The sequence below is a fragment of the Poecilia mexicana genome, unplaced genomic scaffold (genome assembly GCF_051168715.1).
Source record: "Poecilia mexicana isolate PSO_F unplaced genomic scaffold, ASM5116871v1 scaffold_12, whole genome shotgun sequence".
In the NCBI taxonomy this organism is placed as follows: domain Eukaryota; kingdom Metazoa; phylum Chordata; class Actinopteri; order Cyprinodontiformes; family Poeciliidae; genus Poecilia; species Poecilia mexicana.
The window spans coordinates 4,001,456-4,024,409 of record NW_028263381.1 but is presented as its reverse complement, the minus strand read 5'-3'; the positions used below and the strand labels follow the sequence as shown (position 1 = coordinate 4,024,409).

Below are 22,954 nucleotides of genomic sequence, written 5' to 3'. Positions count from 1 at the left end.
GTCGGAGCGCAGATTTACGGTAGGCTGCTGACTACATGAGCTACCAGGGCCAGCATGCGGATTGTTGGTCCTGAATACTGTTTCCACTCATAAGTTGGGCTTAATTTTCCTTTTAACTTCACCGTGTTATCTGTGGGGTTGCACGTAGCAACATGTGTCTTAGTGTGAAAAAAAACTGTCTACTCTTACTTCAAACTTTGGAGCCTGCACCAAGGACTCAGCATAAGGCCGCCTCTGTTCTAGGCCTGAGAATCGCTTTCGTTAGCAGCTAGGGGCGGTTTCGCTGGAAACAGCAGCCAATCAAAACATTTTGCTTCAGATCGTTAGAATTTAAAGCACGAAAAAGTAAAACCGCCCCTGAAAATAAATCTAAACGTCCGATTAGCATCAGAACGTATAACTCTCACCTCCCTGCAGTTTATTTTCAAATCAAACCCTCCCAGAGTTTAAGTAGGTCAACGTGCCGCTTATAGCTGAGGATGTTCCGCCAAATCCATAAACTTTATTTCTGACTGTGTTCTCGAGTCCTGTTGGTCTTTCAAAATCACCAGGTGGCGATCATAAATCTTGCTCCGAAAGCTGTGTTTAGCTCCCGTTTCCCAGCTGTTGGTGCCGATGAGAGATTAGCCGATCAGGATCGTGGAGCGTTCACAAGCAGCGCTGGGGGTTTCGAAAGAGCTTCACTGAATTATGGCGGGAGGTATGAGAGCATCTATTTGCAGGGATGCAAGGGTAATTTGTGTGGTTAAATTGTTTCCATGTACATCTTTCACAAGAATACAGAATAAAATTAGCAAAATAAAGGACTTTTAGTGATGTAATGGCTTTGACTTGGCTGTCAGGTGTCGGGTAAGTCTTTTGAATCTTCACGATGTCTCTTGGAAAATGAAGGACGAATCCTCATGGTTTCCTTTGTGGTCAGTAGTTTTCTGGCCTTACAAGTTTTTGTCTAGACTCTACCTAATGTGAGACCAGTAGAGACGTCGTTCAGATGTTGTTCTTGGTTCTATTTTGACCTCCTTTTTGAGTCGCTGATGCGGTCTTGTCAAGTTTAAGTCAAGTTTATTTGTATAGCACATTTCAGCAGCAAGGCAGTTCAAAGTGCTATTACATCACAGGGTTTCCTGTGAAAACTTGCTAAGCTCGGTGGTTGGGGCGCTCGGGCAGTCATTCATTTTTGAGTTAAAAAATATTTAAAGTTGACAGGAAGTTTGAAAATATCATTAACTATATGTTATTGGAAGATTAATAAAGTTTTAAAAAATGCAAACATTAAAAAATAAACTAAAATAAGTAGGCAATGCTTAGCCTGGTGGGGGCCCAAGTAAAGCCTGGCAGCCCGCCAGACTTATAATACTCTGGGGGGGAAACCCTACATCACAAAAACATCATGAAGGCACTAATTATGAAGTAATAAGCATTACATTTTTTCAGATGCCTTTATCAAAATCATCAAGCAAATACACATCCAACACGTTGAACAATGTTAAACCTGCAGTTCATCAAAAGCAGCTCTAAACAGGTGGATTTTTAACCTGATTTAAAGGAAGTCAGTGTTTCGCCTATTCTGCAGTTTTCTGGATGTTTGTTCCACATTTATCTGGATCTTGGAGTAATTTTGGTTGGCCGGACCATCTTGGGAAGGTTCACCGCTGTATCACATTTTCTCCATTAGTGGACAATGACTCACACAGTGGTTCACTGGAGTCCCAAAGTCTGAGACGTGATTTTTTAAAAACCTGTCCCAGACTGACAGGCCAGCTTGGAGAAGGGTTTTGTCCCTTTATAAATACAATTCAGTTTAATAAAATAATTTGACTTTGGTTGATTACTTTTTGAAGACATTTTTAATATGACCACCTTCCTGAAATAAAGTCCCAAGTCTTTTTTTTTTTTTTTGCCAAAAGTGTTTTCTTCTTTTTGCTTTGTTTTTTTTGTTTGTTTTTGCTTTGTTTTGTGTTTTTTGTTTGTTTGTTTTGCCTAAAACATCTTTTGGAAAGAAAGAGTTGGTAATTTTGTCTCATGCTGCATCCCAGTTCATATTGGACCAGATATTTACGTAGATTATAAAGAGACATGCAATCTTTCATTTGCTGTTAGGATTATTAGCATAATTTTTATCTGAATAAATATTTATTCTATGCTTGTTCAAGAATTGCTTGATTTTGTTGATTCTGATCTGTTTTTGTGGTTGGGTCATTTCACATTCAGACATTTATTCCTCCTGGTTTTAGACACTGTTGTTGTGGGAGGATTTCTGCTCTTACTTTTTGTTTTTACTTTCTAATATTTGTTGTTATCGCATTTGTTATTATGTTATTATGTGACTGGTTTAAAAAAAAAAAAAAAAAAAGCTTTCATTTTTTTTCCCCAAGAAGCGTATTTGTGTTTGTGGAGCTATGACTGCTGTGCCTAACGTTACCTAAAAAATGAGTAATAAATATTTATTATCATCACTTTTACTCTTATCACAATAGTACAATAAAATATCGTGATAAAACTTTAAGTCCACATCACTTAGTCCTAATCTTTAGTTTTCAAAGTATTCTTTAAGTAAATTTCTTTTTTCAGGCTATCATAATTACCAAAACTAAGTTGCGTTTTTCTGTTTCTTGGTTTTGTTTCAAATGTTATTAAACAGAGGAAACACCTACATATGCAGTTAACTTGTGTTTGTGTGTCATCGTTCTGACACAGAGAAAAAGCCGACCAGCGAGGCCGTGGCGGAGTACCTGGAGGAAAGGAAGAAGTACGAAGAGCTCAGGCAACAGAAACGGAAAAAAGGCTCAAACAGAGAGGAGCAGGTAGCGCCTCGTTCGCCGAGTTTCTCTCCTCAGAGCTGCTCCGTTTGGGATTCTGTGAAAGCTAAGATGGATGTGTAATGAATTCGCAGACGTTGGCCCTACTCAACAGCTTCAAGTCCAAGCTGTCATCAGCCATCACTGAGGGACCAGAGGAGGAGGAGGACGTGGAGGAGCTGGCAGAGGACGACGACAAAGGATGGTCAGTAAGATTCACGCTTTGATTTTGTGTTCAGGTATTTTATTTTTATTTATTTATTTTATTGTGGCTGTATGTTTTCCAAGTCTTGTAAATCCAATAAGGACACATTGTGATCTGTCATTTTGGCTTAGCACTGTTGTCATAGTTACCGTTTCTAACTGGACAGGGAGATTTGTTCAGAATAGCAACCTAATGATTTTCATGAAACAACCATTTCAAACTCGATGCCTACTGGGAAAAATAGTCAACCATTTCTGATACTGCAGCAATATTTCTTAAAGGTTCTTTCTAATTAAGAGCAAAAAATATGATTAATTACAATATGACTAATTTAACTTCCTCAACTAGAGAAGCATGTGATTTAAAATACATCATCACTGGGCTGTTTGTCTCCATGGAGATAACATTTAGAGAAATAGCATTAGCTTATGTCATCCAGGAGCAGAGTTGGGAAGTAAAAATGACTCTTACTGTGCTTTGCTTTTACTTTTACTCAAGTAAGTTTATTATGAACTATTGCTACACTTACTTGAGTGTAAAATTTCTTCACTGATTGAAAAATAAAAATGTTTTAACCAAAAATTGTTTTAACCAATAACTTAGCTGCTAAATGTCTTTTAACTTTTCAGACAGTAGCTTCCTCTGGGCCCTCAGCTCTGATCAGGACCAACTTCAGTATTTTAATTTCCAGGTTAAAAGCCGTTTATTCCCATAAATTTCTGTTAATTCTGAAGAGAAGTGTTCAGCTTTGGAAAGGGACAACGAACAGGTGAACCTGAACCTGAGCTAAAGCTCCTTATGTTGTTATAGATGTGTGTGAAAGTTCAAGTTGTACTTATGTGTGTGTGTATGTTGTGTCTCTAAGTGTGTGTGTGTATGTTGTGTCTCTAAGTGTGTGTGTGTGTGTATGTTGTGTTTCTAAGTGTGTGTGTGTGTATGTTGTGTCTCTAAGTGTGTGTGTGTGTGTATGTTGTGTTTCTAAGTGTGTGTGTGTGTATGTTGTGTCTCTAAGTGTGTGTGTGTGTGTATGTTGTGTTTCTAAGTGTGTGTGTGTGTATGTTGTGTCTCTAAGTGTGTGTGTGTGTGTGTATGTTGTGTTTCTAAGTGTGTGTGTGTGTATGTTGTGTCTCTAAGTGTGTGTGTGTGTGTGTGTGTATGTTGTGTTTCTAAGTGTGTGTGTGTGTATGTTGTGTCTCTAAGTGTGTGTGTGTGTGTGTGTATGTTGTGTTTCTAAGTGTGTGTGTGTGTATGTTGTGTTTCTAAGTGTGTGTGTGTGTATGTTGTGTCTCAAAGTGTGTGTGTGTGTGTGTGTGTTTGTCAGGCTCAGAGTTTTACTCGCAGCCACCAGATCGGCCATCAGGAAATCAGCCCTGACGCTGTGTTTTCCTCTCATATTCTGTTTTTCACCAAAGATCTCAAACGGCACCGACCGAGGGGTTTGAAATGAATACCATGTGTGTGAATTTGAGAAAAGTGTCTGCGCGCAGGGAGAGAGATTTTAGAATAACAAAATCTGTACTTGCTATTAGTCTTGAGACACACTCTGGATGTGTAGTCTGGCTGTGTGTGGAGGGGTGGGGGGGCCCTAATGAATTTGCGAGAAGCGTCGTCTGGCGCTCGGAGCGTCTCTCGGCCAAAGATACTCCTCACTATGCCAGGTAGGGTGGGGGTTGCATAGCAGTCCTAGAAGAAGAAAAAAAACAGTGGGAAGTCTGTGCCACTCTAGAGGAACTGTGAACAGAATGTGGGTTACAACAGGTCAGAGACTCAAAGTCAAGTCTGGGCCAGAGGAGGTAAACTATTCCATCTGTGTGTGTCTACGGCTGCTGGCTCTCTCCCTCCTCAAACCCTTCCTCCCCTTCAGCTAACGCTCACATCCTCCCAAAGTCTACAAGATGCCCGATTGGCCGACTGTCACCATCGCTTTGCCGTTATCCGTTTCGAAACCCAGGAACACAAACCAAACACCTTTTGCGTCACAGCAGTAGAGCGTGGTTTCGATAAAGCCGCGTAACGTCGAGTTTCGCCACGCAGAGGCCAAACGGTTGGCAGGCTGTCATCGCCGAGGCTGGTAGACGAATTACCGGAGGAGGCCCGTTCACACAGCAGGGGTCCACAGGGGTCCGCCAGACTCTGGCTGTGACATTCTAGATGAGCTGTCACAACAAATGAATACAGGAAACACACACACACACACACACACACACACACACACAGAGGCTGATACAGAACTATACCCCAAACGGTTCGCCGAGCCAAAGGAGCCGACAATATGGAAGCTAGAAAATACCAAATATGTTGAACAGAGAGGACAGGAGTTCTTCCAGGAAACCTGGAGACGGTCACCAGGAAGTCAGTCCTGATTTCCTTTCATGTTCTGTTCTTCAAAGACGTGTTCAGCCTCTGGTGGTGGGGTCGCCATGGCAATCCACAAACATCCCACCATGTTCTTGTGTGAAAAAATGTTAAAAGTTTCAAAAATTCCAAAAATATATACGTGTGTGTGTGTGTGTGTGTGTGTGTGTGTGTGTGCGTGTGCGTGTGTGTGCGTGTGTGATGTCAGGCGTTCAGGTAGGACACAGCGCTGCAGCCTCTTTCCACTGAAACACATTCAGTCTGGAATGTGTGTAGATTTTATTCTTCAGGTGGCTTTGATTTAAAAAAAAGTTTGGGTAGGAAATTTCTGAATGGGCAAATCATTCGTTTACCCCCAAAGCGTGCGCCAGCACAGAATATGTTACAAAGTCTAGAAATATGTGGAATTTGATTTTAGCATTTTCCAGGTCAGGAAAAAGTATGAAAATAAATATAGAAAGATGAAAAAATATTTGTAATTCCAGGCTGCATTCCCTGTTCCTCTGTTCTTCTTTCCTTCCTTCCTTGTTCTTCCCTCTTTCTTTCCCTCCTTGTTTGCTACCTTCCTTTATTCCTTCCACATTCCCTTCTTTTTTTCCTTAGATCTTTTCTTACTTGTGGGTTTTCTTCCTTTCTTTTCTTCTTCAGGAGGTTCCTTTCTTACTTGTCTTCTTCTTTCCTTCCTTGTCTCTCTCCGTTTTCTGTCATTCCCTCCTTCCTTCCAGTTTCTGATGTTTTTCCAAGTTCCAGTGAAATCATCCGTCAACAGTCGTTTCGAAATCAGGAGGGGAAACTCTGGATTTTGTAAAAACCAAAAAAATGTGCTGGGATGTTGAACACTGCATACTTGTACATTTGTCAGTAATTAATAATAGAGTTAATTCTGCTGTTTGTGGCTGAGTGGAGGGAAGTCGTGTCAGGAGAACATCTGCTTGGACTGTGAGCTGAAGCCTTTGCTCAGATGTAGCTGTTTGACAACAGACGGGCTTTTCTTTGTTGCTTTCGCCGTCCGACAGCTGAAGAAATGTTTTTGGTTTGTTATCTGCGAAGTGCCTGACACTGACATCTCCTCTGAGGAATTTACTGACGGCGGAGAAGAGAAGACTGACTGGAGGAATCAAAGACACGTCGGCTTCTCGCAATTTGGACCATTGGCCCGTCTGCCTCTGCGCCACATTACGAGCTCAGTGGGACATGTTTACAGGGAGGTTTCCTTAAAAAGACTGAATTAAACCAACATTCATGTCCGTCTTGTTGCTGTTTGCTTCTGGAGGGGAAGGGGAACAGGTCGGTCATGTGACAGTAGCCGCGTTTCCATTAATCGTAGAATTGCACAAATTGAAATAGCGAAAATAAATTTGCTAAATGGAAACTTGCTAATTTTGAAAAACTTTTTTATTTAAAAGTTTTTGCATGAGGGTGAGGTGTTTTTTTGTTTTTGTTTTTTTCCCCCAGCCGTATCAAAATAGATGTATTTCACAAAACCGTAATGGAAATACTTTTTCCGCATCACAAGAAGAAGAAAACAGGAAGTAGTCTTCTTCGTGGTTTGTTGTTTGCTTTTCGGGGCGGGGTTGACGATGAGCAGCTCACAGCGTCACACAGCTCATAAAAGGTTGTTTCATTCTAACATGTTGAATCTACAGCACTTCTGTAAAATGGCTGACTACAATGGGCTCTTTGCACCTAAGGCGTTGACGTCACATCTCCAGGAGCTAATGCGGCTCACTTTTTTCCGCTTTGAGTTACCATGACTGGTAGAAAAGACTAAGTTGTATTTCAGATGCAAAAAAACAATACTATTAACATTGTTGTCTTCCTAATATAATGGGCTTTTAAGTTTTCGTTAATTTCCAAGCGATCCTGAATTAAGAAGATGGCTTGTAAATATCTGCCGCTACCAGCTAACGCCGCACAGCAAAGTTTGCAGCTTTCACTTCACTCCGGATCAGCCTAAAACTACCGGGGATACGGATGGTAAATAAAGGAGCCTCCCTGAGTTATTTCCATGGAATCACTTCTATATTCAGCCTGAAAGAGTTTATGGGAACGAGAGAGCAGACCAGAGCCAGACAGCCGAGCAACTGATCCGCCTGTACATACTGCTGTAAACACCGTCCTATCTGAGCTCTGAACAAGAAACATGCAAAGGTAATAAAACGAAATAACATGGAGACATGAAGCAACACGGTCATATTTTTCTAAAAGCAGCAACTTTGAACCTGAACAGCTGAACCAGATCTCTGACACCAGAGCTGCGCTACTGTCAAGCTATGAGGCTTGTTGAGCTCCGTCAGGCTTCGGAAGCTAAAAGCCCGAACCGGAACCTCCCCGTTAGTCTGTGACACTAACGACAATAAACACACATAATATACTTGAAAATAAGATAAATACATTGTCCGTTAGAATGTTTAGATACTTAAATAGCACATTTTACAAGAACAATGTCCGAGAATATTGCCTACTAGCATAAGCTAACGTTAATGTTAGCCACAAAGTTTAAGTAAAACTCACCTTCGTGTCAGTGAATGTATAACGAGGCGAACATCTTAAAACCTTTCTCCAGCTGACTTGTTGGGGCTCCGGATCGATGTACAAACCTTGGCCAAGCCCTGCAAGCACCTAATGTAAATGATATTTGTATTGGATCGGAAACAATCGAGCCGCTTTACCCCGAACGCGGAAGCTGAGGTGCAAAGAGCCCATTTCCCCAAAGCGCCGCATACGATGCAGCAAAGGATTGTGGGAAGTTTAACTGAAGCAGAGAAGTAGTGGAGAAGTCAGCAGTTTGTTTTGCTTTTTGTTTTGTTTTTTGTTTTTTTTCTCAAAGCATCGAAAGGAGAGTGAAATATATGAACAGTATCGGTAAGTATTGGTGATTGGACATAACGGCAATATTTGGCTCAAAATCGGCTGTAGATATTGGCACAAATTTTCACATCTGTTCATAACTAGAATAATTCTGCAAAGAAGAGTGGGCCGCATGCTCCACATACTTTCACACAATAATATTAATTCATTAAAACACAATGTTTTCTGTTTCTTTTGGGGGGGTTTCACTAATGTAATGTACCGCACCACGCGTCTTGTACTTTGATGTAACATAAGTCTGTATGTTAAACAAAAGAACATACAGATTTATGTATCTGTACATACAGATTTGAGGCCAAAATTCCTCAAAACTGTAACAGTCGATTCAACCAATTTTTAGGCGTAGGGGATTTCAAATTTTCTTTATCCCCATTTAGATTTTTTTTCTGACAGTAATTTAGTTTCCCACCTGGTCAGCAGCCGATTGGCCTGTAGGCAGAAGCGCTTCAGAGACTGACTTAGTGGAGGCTCTAACTCCGCCCACCTCTCTCCGTCTGGTTTAGGATGGCCCACGTCCTGCAGTTCGACGAGCAGAGCAGGAAAGTGAAGGACGCCAACATGCAGGACGAGGACACGTTCGAGATCTACGACCCGCGCAACCCCGTCAACAAGCGCCGGAGAGAGGAGAGCAAGAAGATCATGAAAGAGAAGAAAGCCAAGAGGTGAAGTCCTGAGGTCAGGGGTCACGCGCCGACCCGCCCGGCCACTTTCCCGCCGCTTTGGAAACGCCTTTTTCCACCCAAACAGTCTGTTAGGTTTGAACATCTGGGCTCAGCTGTGACTGAACAGCTGTTATGGACAAACTGTAGATGATCATTACATGAAGTGCTTTTCACTTCTGACTTGTTTGGTTTACTCTGTGGGGGGAAAAACTCTGTAAAGATTTCCAGAAAGATAAAATAAACCACAGTTATGTGAATTTTGGATCAATGCTTCTTTTTTTGTTAGTTACTTTGGGACAAGCTAAGTCCAAACATGGAGTAAAACATGTCAGATTATTGTGCAATAATTGTCTTGTGTTTGAGTTAGAAGGCAATTCATATTCTTAATCTGCTTCACATTTGATCACTTTATACAAAAGAAGATTCAGGGCCAATGAAAAAGAAATAAAATAAAAGTAATTCGCTCAGAATTGACTTCATCCCTGAATTCAGACTTTATACAAATGTTCTGCTTTATCTCATCAAATCGCAGTAAAACGCGTCGAAGGTCACAGTTGCATCATGACGACGTGGAAAAGTTTGCAGACTGAATATTTTGGCGGCAGTTTTAACCTCTAGTTGTTTTTGGATAAGTGATTTGCCACCGCCACGAGTGTGTGTGTGTGTGTGTGTGTGTGCGCAGTAACACACCATTTCTCTTACTCCGCTAATGGGATTGTGTTTCCATTTTTGTCTGGAATAATAGGCAGAGTTAATGTTGCATTATGGGAACGCCCGGTGCCTGCGTGGTGGTGAAAATGTGAAACAGGTGAGACACCGATCCTCTAACCGGGTTCTCCTCTGGGGTCCTTGTCAGGTTCAAATGTGTTACTGTTGACTTACGTAGAGAAGCTAAAAAAAAATAAAAAATAAATAAAAAAAGATGACGAATAAGTTGAAGCTTTTAAGTCCGAGTTCAAAGAGTTCTGCATTTTCAGGGTAATTCTTCTTCCTGTCTGCGCGCAGCCTAAAGAGCTCCCCACTTACCGGAGCTTTTATGCAGCCAATGTCATCTTTAGGGGTAAAAATACATTTTTCTCTTTTGTTTTAATCATTTAATGCATTTAAAAAATAAAAAAAGGTCCATAATCATTAATAATCATTACAGGTACGTCTTTGGGGATATCTTACGTTTTTGGGTTTTTTATTTCCAAGAAGAGAAGCTGTTTTGTTGCACACATGGTCACGTCCTTTACTCTTTTAAACTTCAAAGAATTTCCACTGTGAGGTATTTATTTGATTGAAGATGCGCCGAAAAGCTTTGACCGCTTTTTTACAAGGACGTCGCCTGACACGTGAATCGGTAATTGATGGTTGAAGCGCGGGACGGGACAGTGTGATCTGTCTTCATGGTGACGCCGCTCCCTGCTCAGAGCATGAAACCGCTCTTTACTTTGTAGAGTCACTTTAAAGGAGCCGAGACCATTATAATATTCTAAAGCCATCTCACACTACGCTGCAGCAAATGAGCTCTTATCATAGGCAGCAAGTCTTGAGTGTCACTGGTTTCTTTGTCTTTTTGTTTGCTTCCTGTGAGCTCAGACTGAACTTTGGCCTTTTTATCAGCCAGAGTCACACAGATCAGGCCTAATTCCCTACAGCACGGATTCACTCTGGGAATTTGTCATAAGATTCCCCTCATGAAGTCGGACTTCCAACTCGGAAACAACGTTCCGCTAAACCCGTCGGCATCAAAGGCGATATCGATGTAGAGAAATATTGAGATAGTATTCCGTATCTTCATTCTCAGAGCAAGAACTCTACCGTCCAAGATATTAGGGAAAAGCTGGGATTATCAGAGATTACCTTCAGAATCTGGGAGTGACGGGACGGAACGGCCTCCCTTCAGTCCTTAACAGGTTGAGGTCGTCTGATGCTACGCTGCTATGCCAACCAGCTGGTGAACAACATGAAGAGAAAGTGGTGTCAAAATGACAACATCACCTCTCTTCAGATCATCCAGTCCAAGAGACACAAAACAAAAGTCCATACAGGGTTTTTGCAGGTTTCATCAGCTCAAACTGAAGACTTTTTAAGACCTTTATGAGACCATTATCGATTAAATTTAAGGACTGTATCAAAAATACAAGAGAAAATCACACACACACCCAGTTGTGTTTTCGAGTCTTGTGGGGACTTTACAACGACTTCCATTTATTTTCTTGTTTCTATTTTGGCAGATAGTTAGTGGTGGATGTGACCGCCTCAAGTCACAGAAAACAATAAAGATGGCTGTGCATAACTCAAACATCTGAGTGACAGAAAAAAACAAGCAAAGGAAACTATTACATCCAATATATGAGATTAAATGGTCCTGCCAGGACAAAATTTAAGACCTGTGATTAACGCATTTAATACCAACTGACGTTTCTGTCACGTATTTAAGCCATAAAAAGTCCTTAATTTTAGATACATAAATAAAAGACTTTTTATGGATGTCCTGCAATAGCAGTATTAGCTTTTAGTTTTTCATGGGTCCGCCTGACGTACTCGGTTCCGCTGCCTTTTCTCACCAGTTGTTGGGGTCATCAGGTCCTACCTCCATTTTAAGACATTTTAATTTTCTTGAGATAATCTACATCATTGATCATCCTTCACATCAGTCTGTCATTCTATTGAGACATTTCTAATGAAAAGTATTAAAGAGATTATATTGCCTTCAATCAAAGAGTATAAATGTAAGTTCTTTTCAATTTCTTAAAAGTTAAATCCTTTGACATTTAACCTTTTTGTCCAAAGTTTGCATTGTGGTAAGAAGTGTTGTTACAACTAACCAACCTGACACATATTTTCTTTCTTTTTGTGCTCAAAATATTTAACTTGGTTGTATGCTTTCAAACTCTAAAGAAATATGTTCTCTACACTGTATCCCACTTTGTCTGCTGATATTAGCTTTATTACTAGTTAGCACATACAACCACTAGCAATTAGCACAAGTTACAACCGCAAGTCGCTCAGCTCAGGTGTGATGTTATTTCTGTTTTCCAAGGCGAACCGATGGACAGGGCGTTACTCTGTAGCACCTTCTCTTAGCTAGCCTCGTCCATTTCCTATATATGTACGTTTGGCAAACCGTTCCTGACCAACCAAAGGAATAGTGACGACATTGAGAAATCAAAGAAAAGACTCGGTCAATTAATACTGAAGCGTTTTATGCATCATGGCTGCTCAGTCTCAGACGTCCAAGGACAGAGCAGTCACTGCATTTGTCTCTGCTGGCAGCTCTTTGTCTGAGCCTCAGTTCTAAGGACAGCTTTCAGAATTTTCCAAGCTCGCATTAACACAGCAGACATACACTAAAACACTGAGTTTGTGTTTGTTCTGCTCGTTCTGGCTCTGGAGAAAGCCAGCAGCTCTTTTGTCATCAATTGAGGGAAAAAACTAAAATGAATGGAAAGTAATTCAAACAGCTAAAATGTGTAGACGGTTTAAAGTCAAATTCAATTTGGTTTAATCAAATCAAGGCATTTAGAAAAGAAAAGCAGGTCATAAGATCAATTTTGGTCCAAATTTAGTACAGATAAAACCAGCTCATCCCAGTCATGTAGTCATTAGGTACATAAAGTCCAAATCAGATCAAACGAAAACACATTACAGTCAAGTTGAGCTGATCATTTGACTCCAAAACATTAAAACTAGTTTTCTACAGAAGACCACCTGATGATACTGAGTTGTTCATTTTACAGCGTCTTGATAAGGCATGTGGAAACTGTGGACAGAGACCAGGAAGAAACCTCCAGCAGAACCAGACTTTGAGGAGAAGATCGGGTGACGAGAGAGACTTTGAGAACCAGGCAGACTTTGAGAACCAGGGAGACTTTGAGAAGCCACTTGTTTCAAGGATCTCATCCTTTTGGTCACATCTCATGACCATAGGTGTGGGTCAGATGGTTTTATATGTAGTGCAATTACAGTTCATATAATGAAAGATAACAGAAAGGTTTTGGACGTGCAGGTTTGTGTCCAGGTATTTCCTCTAAAACAAGCAGATCCAGGACTCATTCCCCTTTTAAATGCTTTACTTGGATAAATGTCCTCATGTCTGCTTAAGTTTCACAGCCACTTCATAAGATTTATTTTGTTCACACAAGCCAACTCTACCTTTTTTTTCCCTCTGCATAGCTCAAAATCTACTGAAAAAGTGTTTCTTGTGTTCCACTGAGCTAAAATTAGGACACGGTCTAGTTTGAGAACAGGGAAATGAGGTAAATCGGTGGCTGAGCTGCAGCACCCTTCGTGTTTGTTGACAGCAACACGTTCCTCCGAAAGCTTCCAGGACGACGTTCCGAACATCGTCTGCCACAGTGATTGGTCAGAAACAGAAACCTCCAGCAGAACCAGACTTTGAGGAGAAGATCGGCACGAATCGATGCCTCATCTTTAAAAAGCAGTTCAAGAACACCACTGTGGCTAAAACCAAGGTTACCACCTCCCCCCATCAACCGAAGCCCCCCCAAAGCATCACAAATATTTCACCCCAGAATTGGGGTTGGATTATTTAGCATTGAGTTACATGAGTTCTAGCAAACATCTTATTCTGATTGTAGGAAACACATCCCAGGAATTCACCGTAAGTATGAAGCATGAAAGATATTTAGAGAGACCCACAATCACAAAGCTTTAATATTATGGTTTGGCAAGCTGGAAAGCCAAACAGTCAGAGTACATGTGCTGCCATATTAATAGGAGTATTTTAGATATTAGCTTTTGTCAGACGCAGTGGTTGATGGTTAAATTTGATCATGTAAGTTTTGTGTTTCCAGCCACTGTGACTGTGTGAGGGATGCTGGTGTCAGTTTGTTGGCCGGTCAAACTAAAATGGACGAACCACGACTGGATGGAGAGCAGAACGTGGCACAGATGCTTATGGTTTACCCAGTAATGCGTCCTGAAGATTTAAATGTTGCTGTGACCTTTCTTCAAAAAACAAGTTTCAACTAATTACTTTGTTTTCTACTTGAATGCTCCAAACTTTTCATAGCAAGATTCAGCATGACTTCACATTCTGTTATTATAAATCAAGAATTGTGTAATTTTCATTAAAGCCACTTAATTCTGGCCTATCAAATGAGGGAGCATTTATAACTCCTGTGACACTAATCCGTACAGTATCTGCCTTTCCGTGGGATAGGAAACATTTAACACTGTAGCTTCCATAAAATTAGCACCGCGGCTTTCACACACTATGTAGTCTATTCATGTTCATCACTGATCTAGATTTAGCACAGCTGCAACTCAAATATTGCAGCACAGACCCGCTGGCAACCCTCCTTTATCTCAAGCTAATATGTTGTCTGCAAAAATGAAGAGTCACTCAGCTCTGCATGCTGGATGCATGAGACTGAATGTGACAGTGGCAGCTTCATATTTCTTCATTAATTCATCTGATGATTATCTGAGCTTATGGAGCTGATTCTGAAATCTACCCCTAGGCAATCAGTTGATCCTACATAAAAGACATTAAGCATGAAAGGATGGCAACAGCAAAATACCCAATCCTGATGTAGGAAAACACTGTAAAAGCTTTACCCATGATCCAAGTCCTCTGAGTACCAAGTATTCAAAGCGTGCCATAATCAAAGTTTACACCCATAGAATAAATGTTTTTCAATATTTCAGCATGATGGGTTAAAAAAACAAACACTACAGACATTTTGGCAAATAAAATGGACAAGAAAGGGAAAAATAGAAAATAGAGAGGAGGAAAGATGGAGTAAAAGCTTGAAAGGGAGAGAGGGAGATGAAGATAGAGGAAAGAAAGAAGGATAACAAGAATATTAAAAAAACACAAAGTCTGCCTCTACACCTGTGAAAAGAGAGAAAACAATACAAAGATAGGCATACATGTCAATAGCAAAGTCACTGAAAAGAACACAGTACTAATTGACACAAGATGTATTTAATGGCAGCCAGAGCACAAGACAGGATGTATCTGAACACCTGTGTGTGTATAAGGTTTCCCCATGTAAGGAGCCTGACAACGTAGTATTCATTGGAAAAATGGGTCTTGCAAGGTCAGAAAGGACACACAACATAAGGAGACACAAGACTGGACGCCATACACCAACACACTCTGTACTCCCAGGTCCAGGTACCAAGGCCCCATCCTGGGTCTGGGGCCTGGCTGTCCAGATGGTGAACCCAGATGGCAAACAGAGAACGGGGCTCTGGAAAGACTCCAAGCTTTTCTCTGCCAGCTCAAATGTGGTGCTAATGCGTGTTGCTACAGGATGGTTTAAAGTGGCAAAGTCTTTATTAAGATATTACTTTACTGCATTGTTTCTGTTTCTTTAAGGACAGGAACAATATGCAGAATCGGCCAGAGGAAAAGCAGCGTAAAAGTCCAAAGCAACTTTGGGAAAACCTAAAACTATTGATTGAAATCACTTTACATGATTACATATTACAAACTCTAAAGAAATTATGGTTGAGCAGATATTTTTGTGGAAGACTCTAATCAATTCTTGGCTGAAATATGAAAGCTTGATTAATAAAGTGTCATTTAGGAGCCAAGAGTTGGTGAATTGAGCCAAAGAAGCTGCTGCCAACTCACACTCTGCAATTTCTTATCTTTAAACTGTGCAGATTCAAAGTCACAAAGGCAAAACGGATCAAAGCAGTGTTGAAGTGTGGTCTTGATGTTGCTCAGAGAATAAACCAAATATAAAAGTGAATTCCCAGACATGGCACACCTCTAGTGATGTTACAACCACAAACGTCAGCGTATTTTATTGGGCTTATAATGACAGACCAGGACATTTTTCTTCAGACTCTCAATTGGATTTACAATTAAAACATATTTAAACATAATTAATGTTTAAATATTAATTGCTCAGCCCAATATTCTTTTTGGGCTGAGCAGCAAAAGTGCTGCAAAAGTCTATTGTAATCCAAATGTGTATTATTATTTTTAACAAAAATAAATTGACTATTTGGAACATAATCAAAAATTCACCAGCTTTGTGCACTTTGTGTCAGTCGTGTGTTTAATTTACATCTCCTATGGGTTTCAGAAAAGTTGCACAATGAACTCAACAGCGCCGCCTGACAACTTTCAAAATACCCTCTTCCACATTGAGGTTACTTTATCGTAGAGGCATGAAACTTGGTACACTTGTACAACTCCCCAGGACCAACAGAAAAGGCTCTGGCACCCATGGTCTACACCAAAGAGGAAGTCGGCCATCTTGGATTGAGCATCTGATTTTTACCAAATTTTTGCCGTTTACATCCATATTTACCTCCATATTTGGTCGAACTCCTCCCAGAGATTTTGATTGTTCAGTTTCATAGTAATTTTGCTTGTAAGACATGAGGGAATAAAAGTTATCAACGCTGCTTGCAGCTTTATTATTTATTATTATTATTATTATTATTATTATTATTATTATTATTCTTTATAAAAAGACTTATCTTTTTGGTCAGGTCAGAGTACCAGATTTTATTTGCTGAATGCCAGAGATGTTTTGAGAAAACATCTCTTGTTACTCTTTGTGGCCATGTTGGCTGTATGTTTAGCATCGTCTGCTCAGAAGTCTCATTTGTCCCCAAACTTTAACTTCCTCGTTGATGTCTTGAGATGTTGCCTCAACATTTCTCCATGATGCACCAGTTCCTCAACACCACCATACATCTTATTGGGATCAATGTTAGCATGATAAACCAGATAGTTTCCTGCCCTTTTTTACTCATCAAAATGTAACCATGGCAACTGTGGCCAAAGTTGTCTTTTCTCCCATATATGATGTTTTCCATGTAGGACAAAAACTTTGGTGCCATTCAAGCGATTTCCCTTGCAAGATGTTCCTTACATCCTTTTTTTATGAATCAGGCTTTAAAGTTTTATGTTGACTGCTTCTTTATATAGTTTTGTCTGTGCCATCTGAAAGTCAGATAGACAAAAGAACAGGGACTTTGAAAGACTTGGATCTAATTAAAGATTTTGTCTTTTAATTAAATGAATTGCCCCGAGGCAGATCATTCCATCTTTTACAGCCTCCGTTTCGCCGCAGTGAGAAAGTGGAATGATAACACTTAGTAGAATTTACGGAACCTATAAAAAAAAAAAAAAAAAAAAGATGACTCAGTGTAATTTTTTTGTGCTTCAGCCTATTATTATGGACGGTTACAGGTCACTAAAAATGATAGATCTCAGAGAACATTCGCCTCACGGTAGCTGCCAAAAAAATTTCGCCTGGCAATCACAGCTTGATCAGATTTTATGAAGAGATTCACCATTTTCTTTTCTTCTGGGAAGGACATGTGAGCAATTTAATACAACTAGAGATACAACTGTCCTGTCATTGTCCGTCCCCTTTAGCTTGTTGTCATTTATTAGCTGAAGGCAAACAGGGCAGTGGAGGATAAATCCTGACATAATTCATTGGTGATGCTCTTCATAATGTTCTTGCTGTTATAAAGTACCATTTACCCAAGCGAGGCAGCACACACACGAACCCCATCACAACAAAGAGAAATGCTCTGGACTTTACTCCGGTGGCCTAAGTGATTGGCTATTGATTCTTCATACACATAATCCACTTACCTGTCCTCTCTCTGAGCTGACAGGAAGGGCTGGACGGGGACAGCAGAGCAAGAAGGAAATACTCCTTGAAGGTGACTTTCCTTCCAGCCAAATTATGATACATGCAAATCCAGAAGACTTAAACCTTTAATAAACGTGTAGCACACACACGCACACGCACGCACACACACACACACACACACGCACGCACGCACGCACGCACACACACACACACACACACGCACACAAAAGTATTGAAGGAACACAAAGTCGTACAGCTCCAGCTCACTCAGATTGAACACAGAACGTCTTTGAACAGATGTTTCTAGGCAGTCTGGTAAAAACAGAGGGTCTGGAGTCTCAGCTATTGAGAAGGATTGCTTCCTGGAGGCGTGGACTCTGTTAAAAGTTTTAACAGAGTTAAACAAAGACAAATGTTACCAAAACGCTAACATTTGTCTACGAGGTATGTAATTTGTATTTCGGTGTCATGAAGCTAACCAGAAATTGTGCTGTAAAAAGTCATATTGTGTTGTGTAGAGAGAAGTGCCAAGACGAGCAAGATGGCTGTTAATGTTAATTCAGTGTTTGGAAGATTGGCCAACATGGACTGAACGGCTTCATTAACTTTCTCTGCTGCTATTGATAAAACGACAGGCAGACTACAGTTCTGAAAAGAAAATCCACAGAAAATCAACGTCGTCGTTCACGTCTTCTGTTTGCTGATTGGCCCAGTAGAAAGTCTATTGAATTAATCAAAGTCAAAGGGAGGAAACTAAGATGGATCAGTTAGGGAGGCGAGAATACAGAGGAACTGCGTAGGGAGGCAACAGCCATGCTAATTTTTAGGGGTTGCTACAGATTCTCGATTGGTTTTAGGTTTGGACTTTGACTGGGCCATTCTTTAATTTTATAAATAAAATTTTCTTTTATAAGTTAAAATTCAAAAATTTTTTGAGTGGATGTTCAGGATAGCTTGTTGGAAAGAAAAAAAAAGTTCAGTTTTCAGATTGGGTGATACTTTGCAGATTATTCAAGCCGTGGCGGGAGAAAAGGCATAGTTGAAGCTTCTCTTCGCACATCCTCCTGGTTACATTGTTGAGGTTGTTTTTTCTTTCTTTCTTTCTTTTTTTCAGGGCCTTGATTGCGAACAGCTCATTCTGAGCCTCAGCTGTGGGAAAGAGCAGTAAGGATTAACACGACAGAGGCCTGTTGATAGCAGGTGCTGGAGCCGTGACCTTCCCATCCCAGGCCAACATTCCTGCCTGTCATACCCCCCAAACCCCCACTCTTCATCCCCCACCTCTTCATCCCCCCTTGGGTCTGTGAATGCACTATCTCCAGCCACACCATCTGGGACTGTTTGTTCTGCAGGGCCAGGTTCGGATGGGAGAGTGTTTGTACCGCTTCAGTCACTCAGCACGTGGAGAGTGTACCACTCCGTGTCATCCGAGGTTATGCTAATCGTCAAGCTACTAACGGATCATGTAAACTGTTGAGTGCAGAGTTACAGTAGCTCTGTATCCGCTTCAAATGTCTAAATCTTTGTCTATGTTCTGCTGATGTGGGGGAAAAAACACCAATTTTGCAATTACAGCGTTTCCACTGAGTAAGAAGCGAAATGAAATTCACACGTGAAAAAATATTGTTCACGAGATAAGTCATTAATTCGGTCATGACTCTCACACTCATTATGCACATGTGAACAGGTGTGATTTTCATTTCACTTCTGTTTTTTGACATTATCAGAATATATACAAAGATTTGTGCACATTTGTAATGGAAAAACAGCTGGACTTCATGCTTTGGATGGGAGATTTTTCGAACTTGGCCTTTTTTCCCGATGAGCAAATTTATTTTCATAATTTGAATTTGCTCAATTTTATGGTCAACAGAAACGCAGGATCCAATCGGAGAGCAATACCACAGCTCTGTGGGATAAAGCGCTTTAAAAGGACACATTAACTCTCTTTGAAGGACTTTCAGCATAGCTTGAGTAATCAGACCTGGTGCTATCACCGTATCTGCGTGGCTTTGCTTTGTAGTTTAGCTCCCGAGGTATTTCATGGCTGATAAGCAAAATGCAGTGGCTTCTCTTAATCTCAGAGGTTTCCATTTGAAGTGCAGAATCACAGAGAAGAGCAGAAATCTGTTCCCCGTCCTCTGCACACCTCTTATCATAAACAGGCTGTGAACACCATGTCTCCACACGCAGATTCGCTAGCAGTCACTGTGACATTTGTCCAGTTGGAGACACGTTTTGTACCAGTAAAGGAGACTAATGGAAAAAAAAAAATGTTTTCGAAACTGTCAACACACTCATCAGAAAACTACTTCAACTCTTGCTGATTCCGAAGGATTTGGGAGGCTAAGTATACCACGGGTTGCTAATCAAATGCAGTTGATCATTAGCAGCTGTGTGACCAGCTCGGGTTTTAGTGGTTTGCTGGTCTGGAGAGTCCAGATGTGTGTGTTTACACAATGCCAAGAAGGAAGACATCAGCAATTACTCTGAAAAGAAACTGTTATCCATTAATCTGAGAAGGATTTGCTAGTCCATTTCCAGACTATTTGAAGGAGCACTCCCTTGGACTTGCACCCGACTATTTTACGGGGTAGTATTATGTATTTTCAAAGCACATAGTGCCATTTTATAGCACCATCATTAGCTATGTTAACTTCTGTTGTTATAAAAATGCTTTATCAAATATAAATTAAAAGAAATTTGACTTTGTAATTTAACGCCTTGAAATTGGGCCTCTGTCTCTTTAAAAATTCCTGCTCATTCTGAAACTCCGCCTTCAGGAAGTCATCACAACATGGCTCCTCTATTAACCATCTTCCTCTATTAACCATCTAACAATGTTTCTTCCTGCATTTCACTGAGAAGTAGCTCCTATAATTAGGATGTGTGCAGTTCCAACACGTTTGCTAATTGCTGTTGGCTAGTCTGAAGGGGCTGAATGAGGCGCAAGCTTGGAAGCTTGGGAACTTCAGCTCTGAGGAGGAGCTGTGTTGTCAAAGGCGGAGCTATATCCATCTATGTGTTTTTCTCAGCTGAATGGTTGCCATGGGAGTTTAAAGGATTTCTCAAACATGTATGAACAAATCAAGGCAACACTCCAGGTGTGTTTTGGATGAGGAAGTAACATAATTTAAAGCTCTATAAAGGTCTATTATTCATGATCCCGCCCCTTTAAAGTTTGTGTTCGATGAGTCCAGTAGTAGGGCAAAGTTCAAATAAATCATTAAATCTCTGAAATAATATATTCATGTCATAAATGAGTGTAGGAAGACTTCTGACCAGCCCAGGATCTCTCTGTCTCTTTGTGTTTCCCTGAGCTCTGCAGGTTAGAGCTAATGTAATCCCAGAGCCCCACAGAAGCTAGCCCTACTCTCAACCGCTTCTGCTAAGCCAAAACAGGCCAACATTCTCTTTCTGTAATCGGACACCGCGGATTAGACGGAGACGGCGGCATTTCCCAGCCGACTGGGCTTAGTGGCTGTTTATTTGGACTTAATTACCAAGGAGAGTGGAAACCCTACAGCTTCCGAAGACGGAGCCCTTTCAGGCTGGGGCGAAGCAGGAACAATGGCTGAGACGGTTCGGGGGAGGCATTTGACGCTTCTCCCGGTGGTCCACGTTTGTTCTGTCGAGTCTCAGAAGTTGATGAGACCGAAATATTGGATTAAGAAAGGTAAGAATTATGGGTGCTTCCCCTGTTTGAACACCACAACCCGAGTCGGCGTGTAAACGGATCTCTTCAGCTTTGGTAACACATTTGCTGACATCATGCCAGCAGTTGTTCTCAAGCTGTGGGTGCTTTCCAAGAGCCGAATGAATGAACAAGAGTTTATCACTCTCTGAAACCAAAGAGATGCCAACAGTTCTTATCTAGTCTGCAAATGCTTGAACGACAGTACAAGGCCTATGAAAAGTATTTATCCCCCCTTCAATGTTTCACACTTTCATAAATCAAGTTGTCAATTTGAGTTGGATTTTTGGATGGAAAACTTATGTTGCCAATGAAATAAAAATGACAAGACAAAGTACATGATAGTACTTTATCTACATGTTTGGCATGTAGATTAGTCTACGGGCGAGCATCATTCCTCCCCTTCAGGTCAATATTTAGTTTAGTTGAGTTCACAGCACTAAATCTGTGTCCTTATGTAAAGTCAACTTTTTTAAGCTTTACATCATATTTTATTATTCCTTCATCAAAAACATATTTGGAGTCTTGCTTTGATTTTTTCATGCATGTCTGAGAAATCCTTTAATTTCAGCTGTGCAAAATGCCTCGGGAGACCAAGCTTCGCCTTCAAGGATGAAGCTCCTCTGAGCTACAGTTTCCAAGCGTCCGCCTCACAGAGCAACCCTCATCCACTGAGCTCCTTCAGACTAGCCAGCAGCAATTAGCAAACACCTGAGCTCATTATAGGTGCTACTTCTCAGTGAAATGCCGGTAAAAATGTTGTTAAAGGGTTAATAGAGGAGCCATGTTGTGATGATTTCCTGAAGGAGGAGTTTCAGAAAGAGCATGAGTTCTTAAAGAGGCAGAGGCCCAATTTCAAGGCATTAAAAGAAATTTAACTTACAGCATTTTTATAACAACTGAAGTTAATACAGTTACTCAGTTGTGCTATAAAATAGCACTGTGTGGCTGGAAAACACACTACAGCCCCTAGAAGTCAATAATTCCTTAATGTTAACGAAAAAATTACTTGTTCCATTGACAGATTGTTTCATTTATAATATAATCTTTCAAGTGTGCTAAGATATTTGCACTAGAAACTAGAACAAAATGTACTTGGTAATATTTTGTGTTGTTGAAGGGCTATTCTTGAAGATAATCTGTAAGCTGCAGCAAAACAGTTTAGACCAGGCCTGGCGATTCACCACACCAACCCTAAACATACAGCTGGTGCTACAACAAAAACTGACTTTTTCCTACCATTTCACAATAGCTGCGTTTCCATCTACAAAAATAATTGCACAAATTGAAATTACAAAAATGTATTCGCTCAGTGGAAACACTGCAATTTGGAAAAAATGTTTTGGGATAAAAAAGTTTTTGCGCTAGGTTGAGGTGTGTTTTTGGCCGCATCAAATTTCGGGTATTTTTCAAAACTGCAATGGGAACACTCTTGTGACGCCATGTTACTAGTGGCGGAAAAGATTAAGACGACAGGAAGTGGTAGGAGGATGATGGCGCCGCCTTATTTTTAATGACTTATGCCTTGAACAAACTTATTCATACTTATCTGGAAATAGCACAATTACGAAATTTTATTTTTTGACATTAGCCAAATATTAACTAACTTTTGCGCACATTTTTTATGTAAACGCAGTTAATGTCATACTATTTTGTAATAATTTATTGCATAAAATCCTTTTATGAAGTTTGTGGCTTTAACGTGGCAAAACGTGAAACAAATCAAGGGGTGTAAATACTTTTGCGAGGCACCGCAAATAATGAAAATCTACTTACAAATTCCC

The 22,954-nt window shown here is 40.5% G+C and overlaps 1 protein-coding gene across 1 annotated transcript in view; it reads left to right on the top strand.

Moving 5' to 3' along the window:
• cwc27 (CWC27 spliceosome associated cyclophilin) overlaps positions 1 to 9,148 on the top strand; it is a 33,032-nt gene extending 23,884 nt beyond the window's left edge. Inside the window, exons 12-14 of the mRNA XM_015002113.2 lie at positions 2,698 to 2,804; positions 2,894 to 3,003; positions 8,733 to 9,148. Coding sequence (XP_014857599.2) covers positions 2,698 to 2,804; positions 2,894 to 3,003; positions 8,733 to 8,895 — 380 coding nt within the window. The 3' untranslated portion in view covers positions 8,896 to 9,148. The remainder of the gene's footprint in view (positions 1 to 2,697; positions 2,805 to 2,893; positions 3,004 to 8,732) is intronic.
• The last annotated feature ends 13,806 nt before the right edge of the window (positions 9,149 to 22,954 follow it).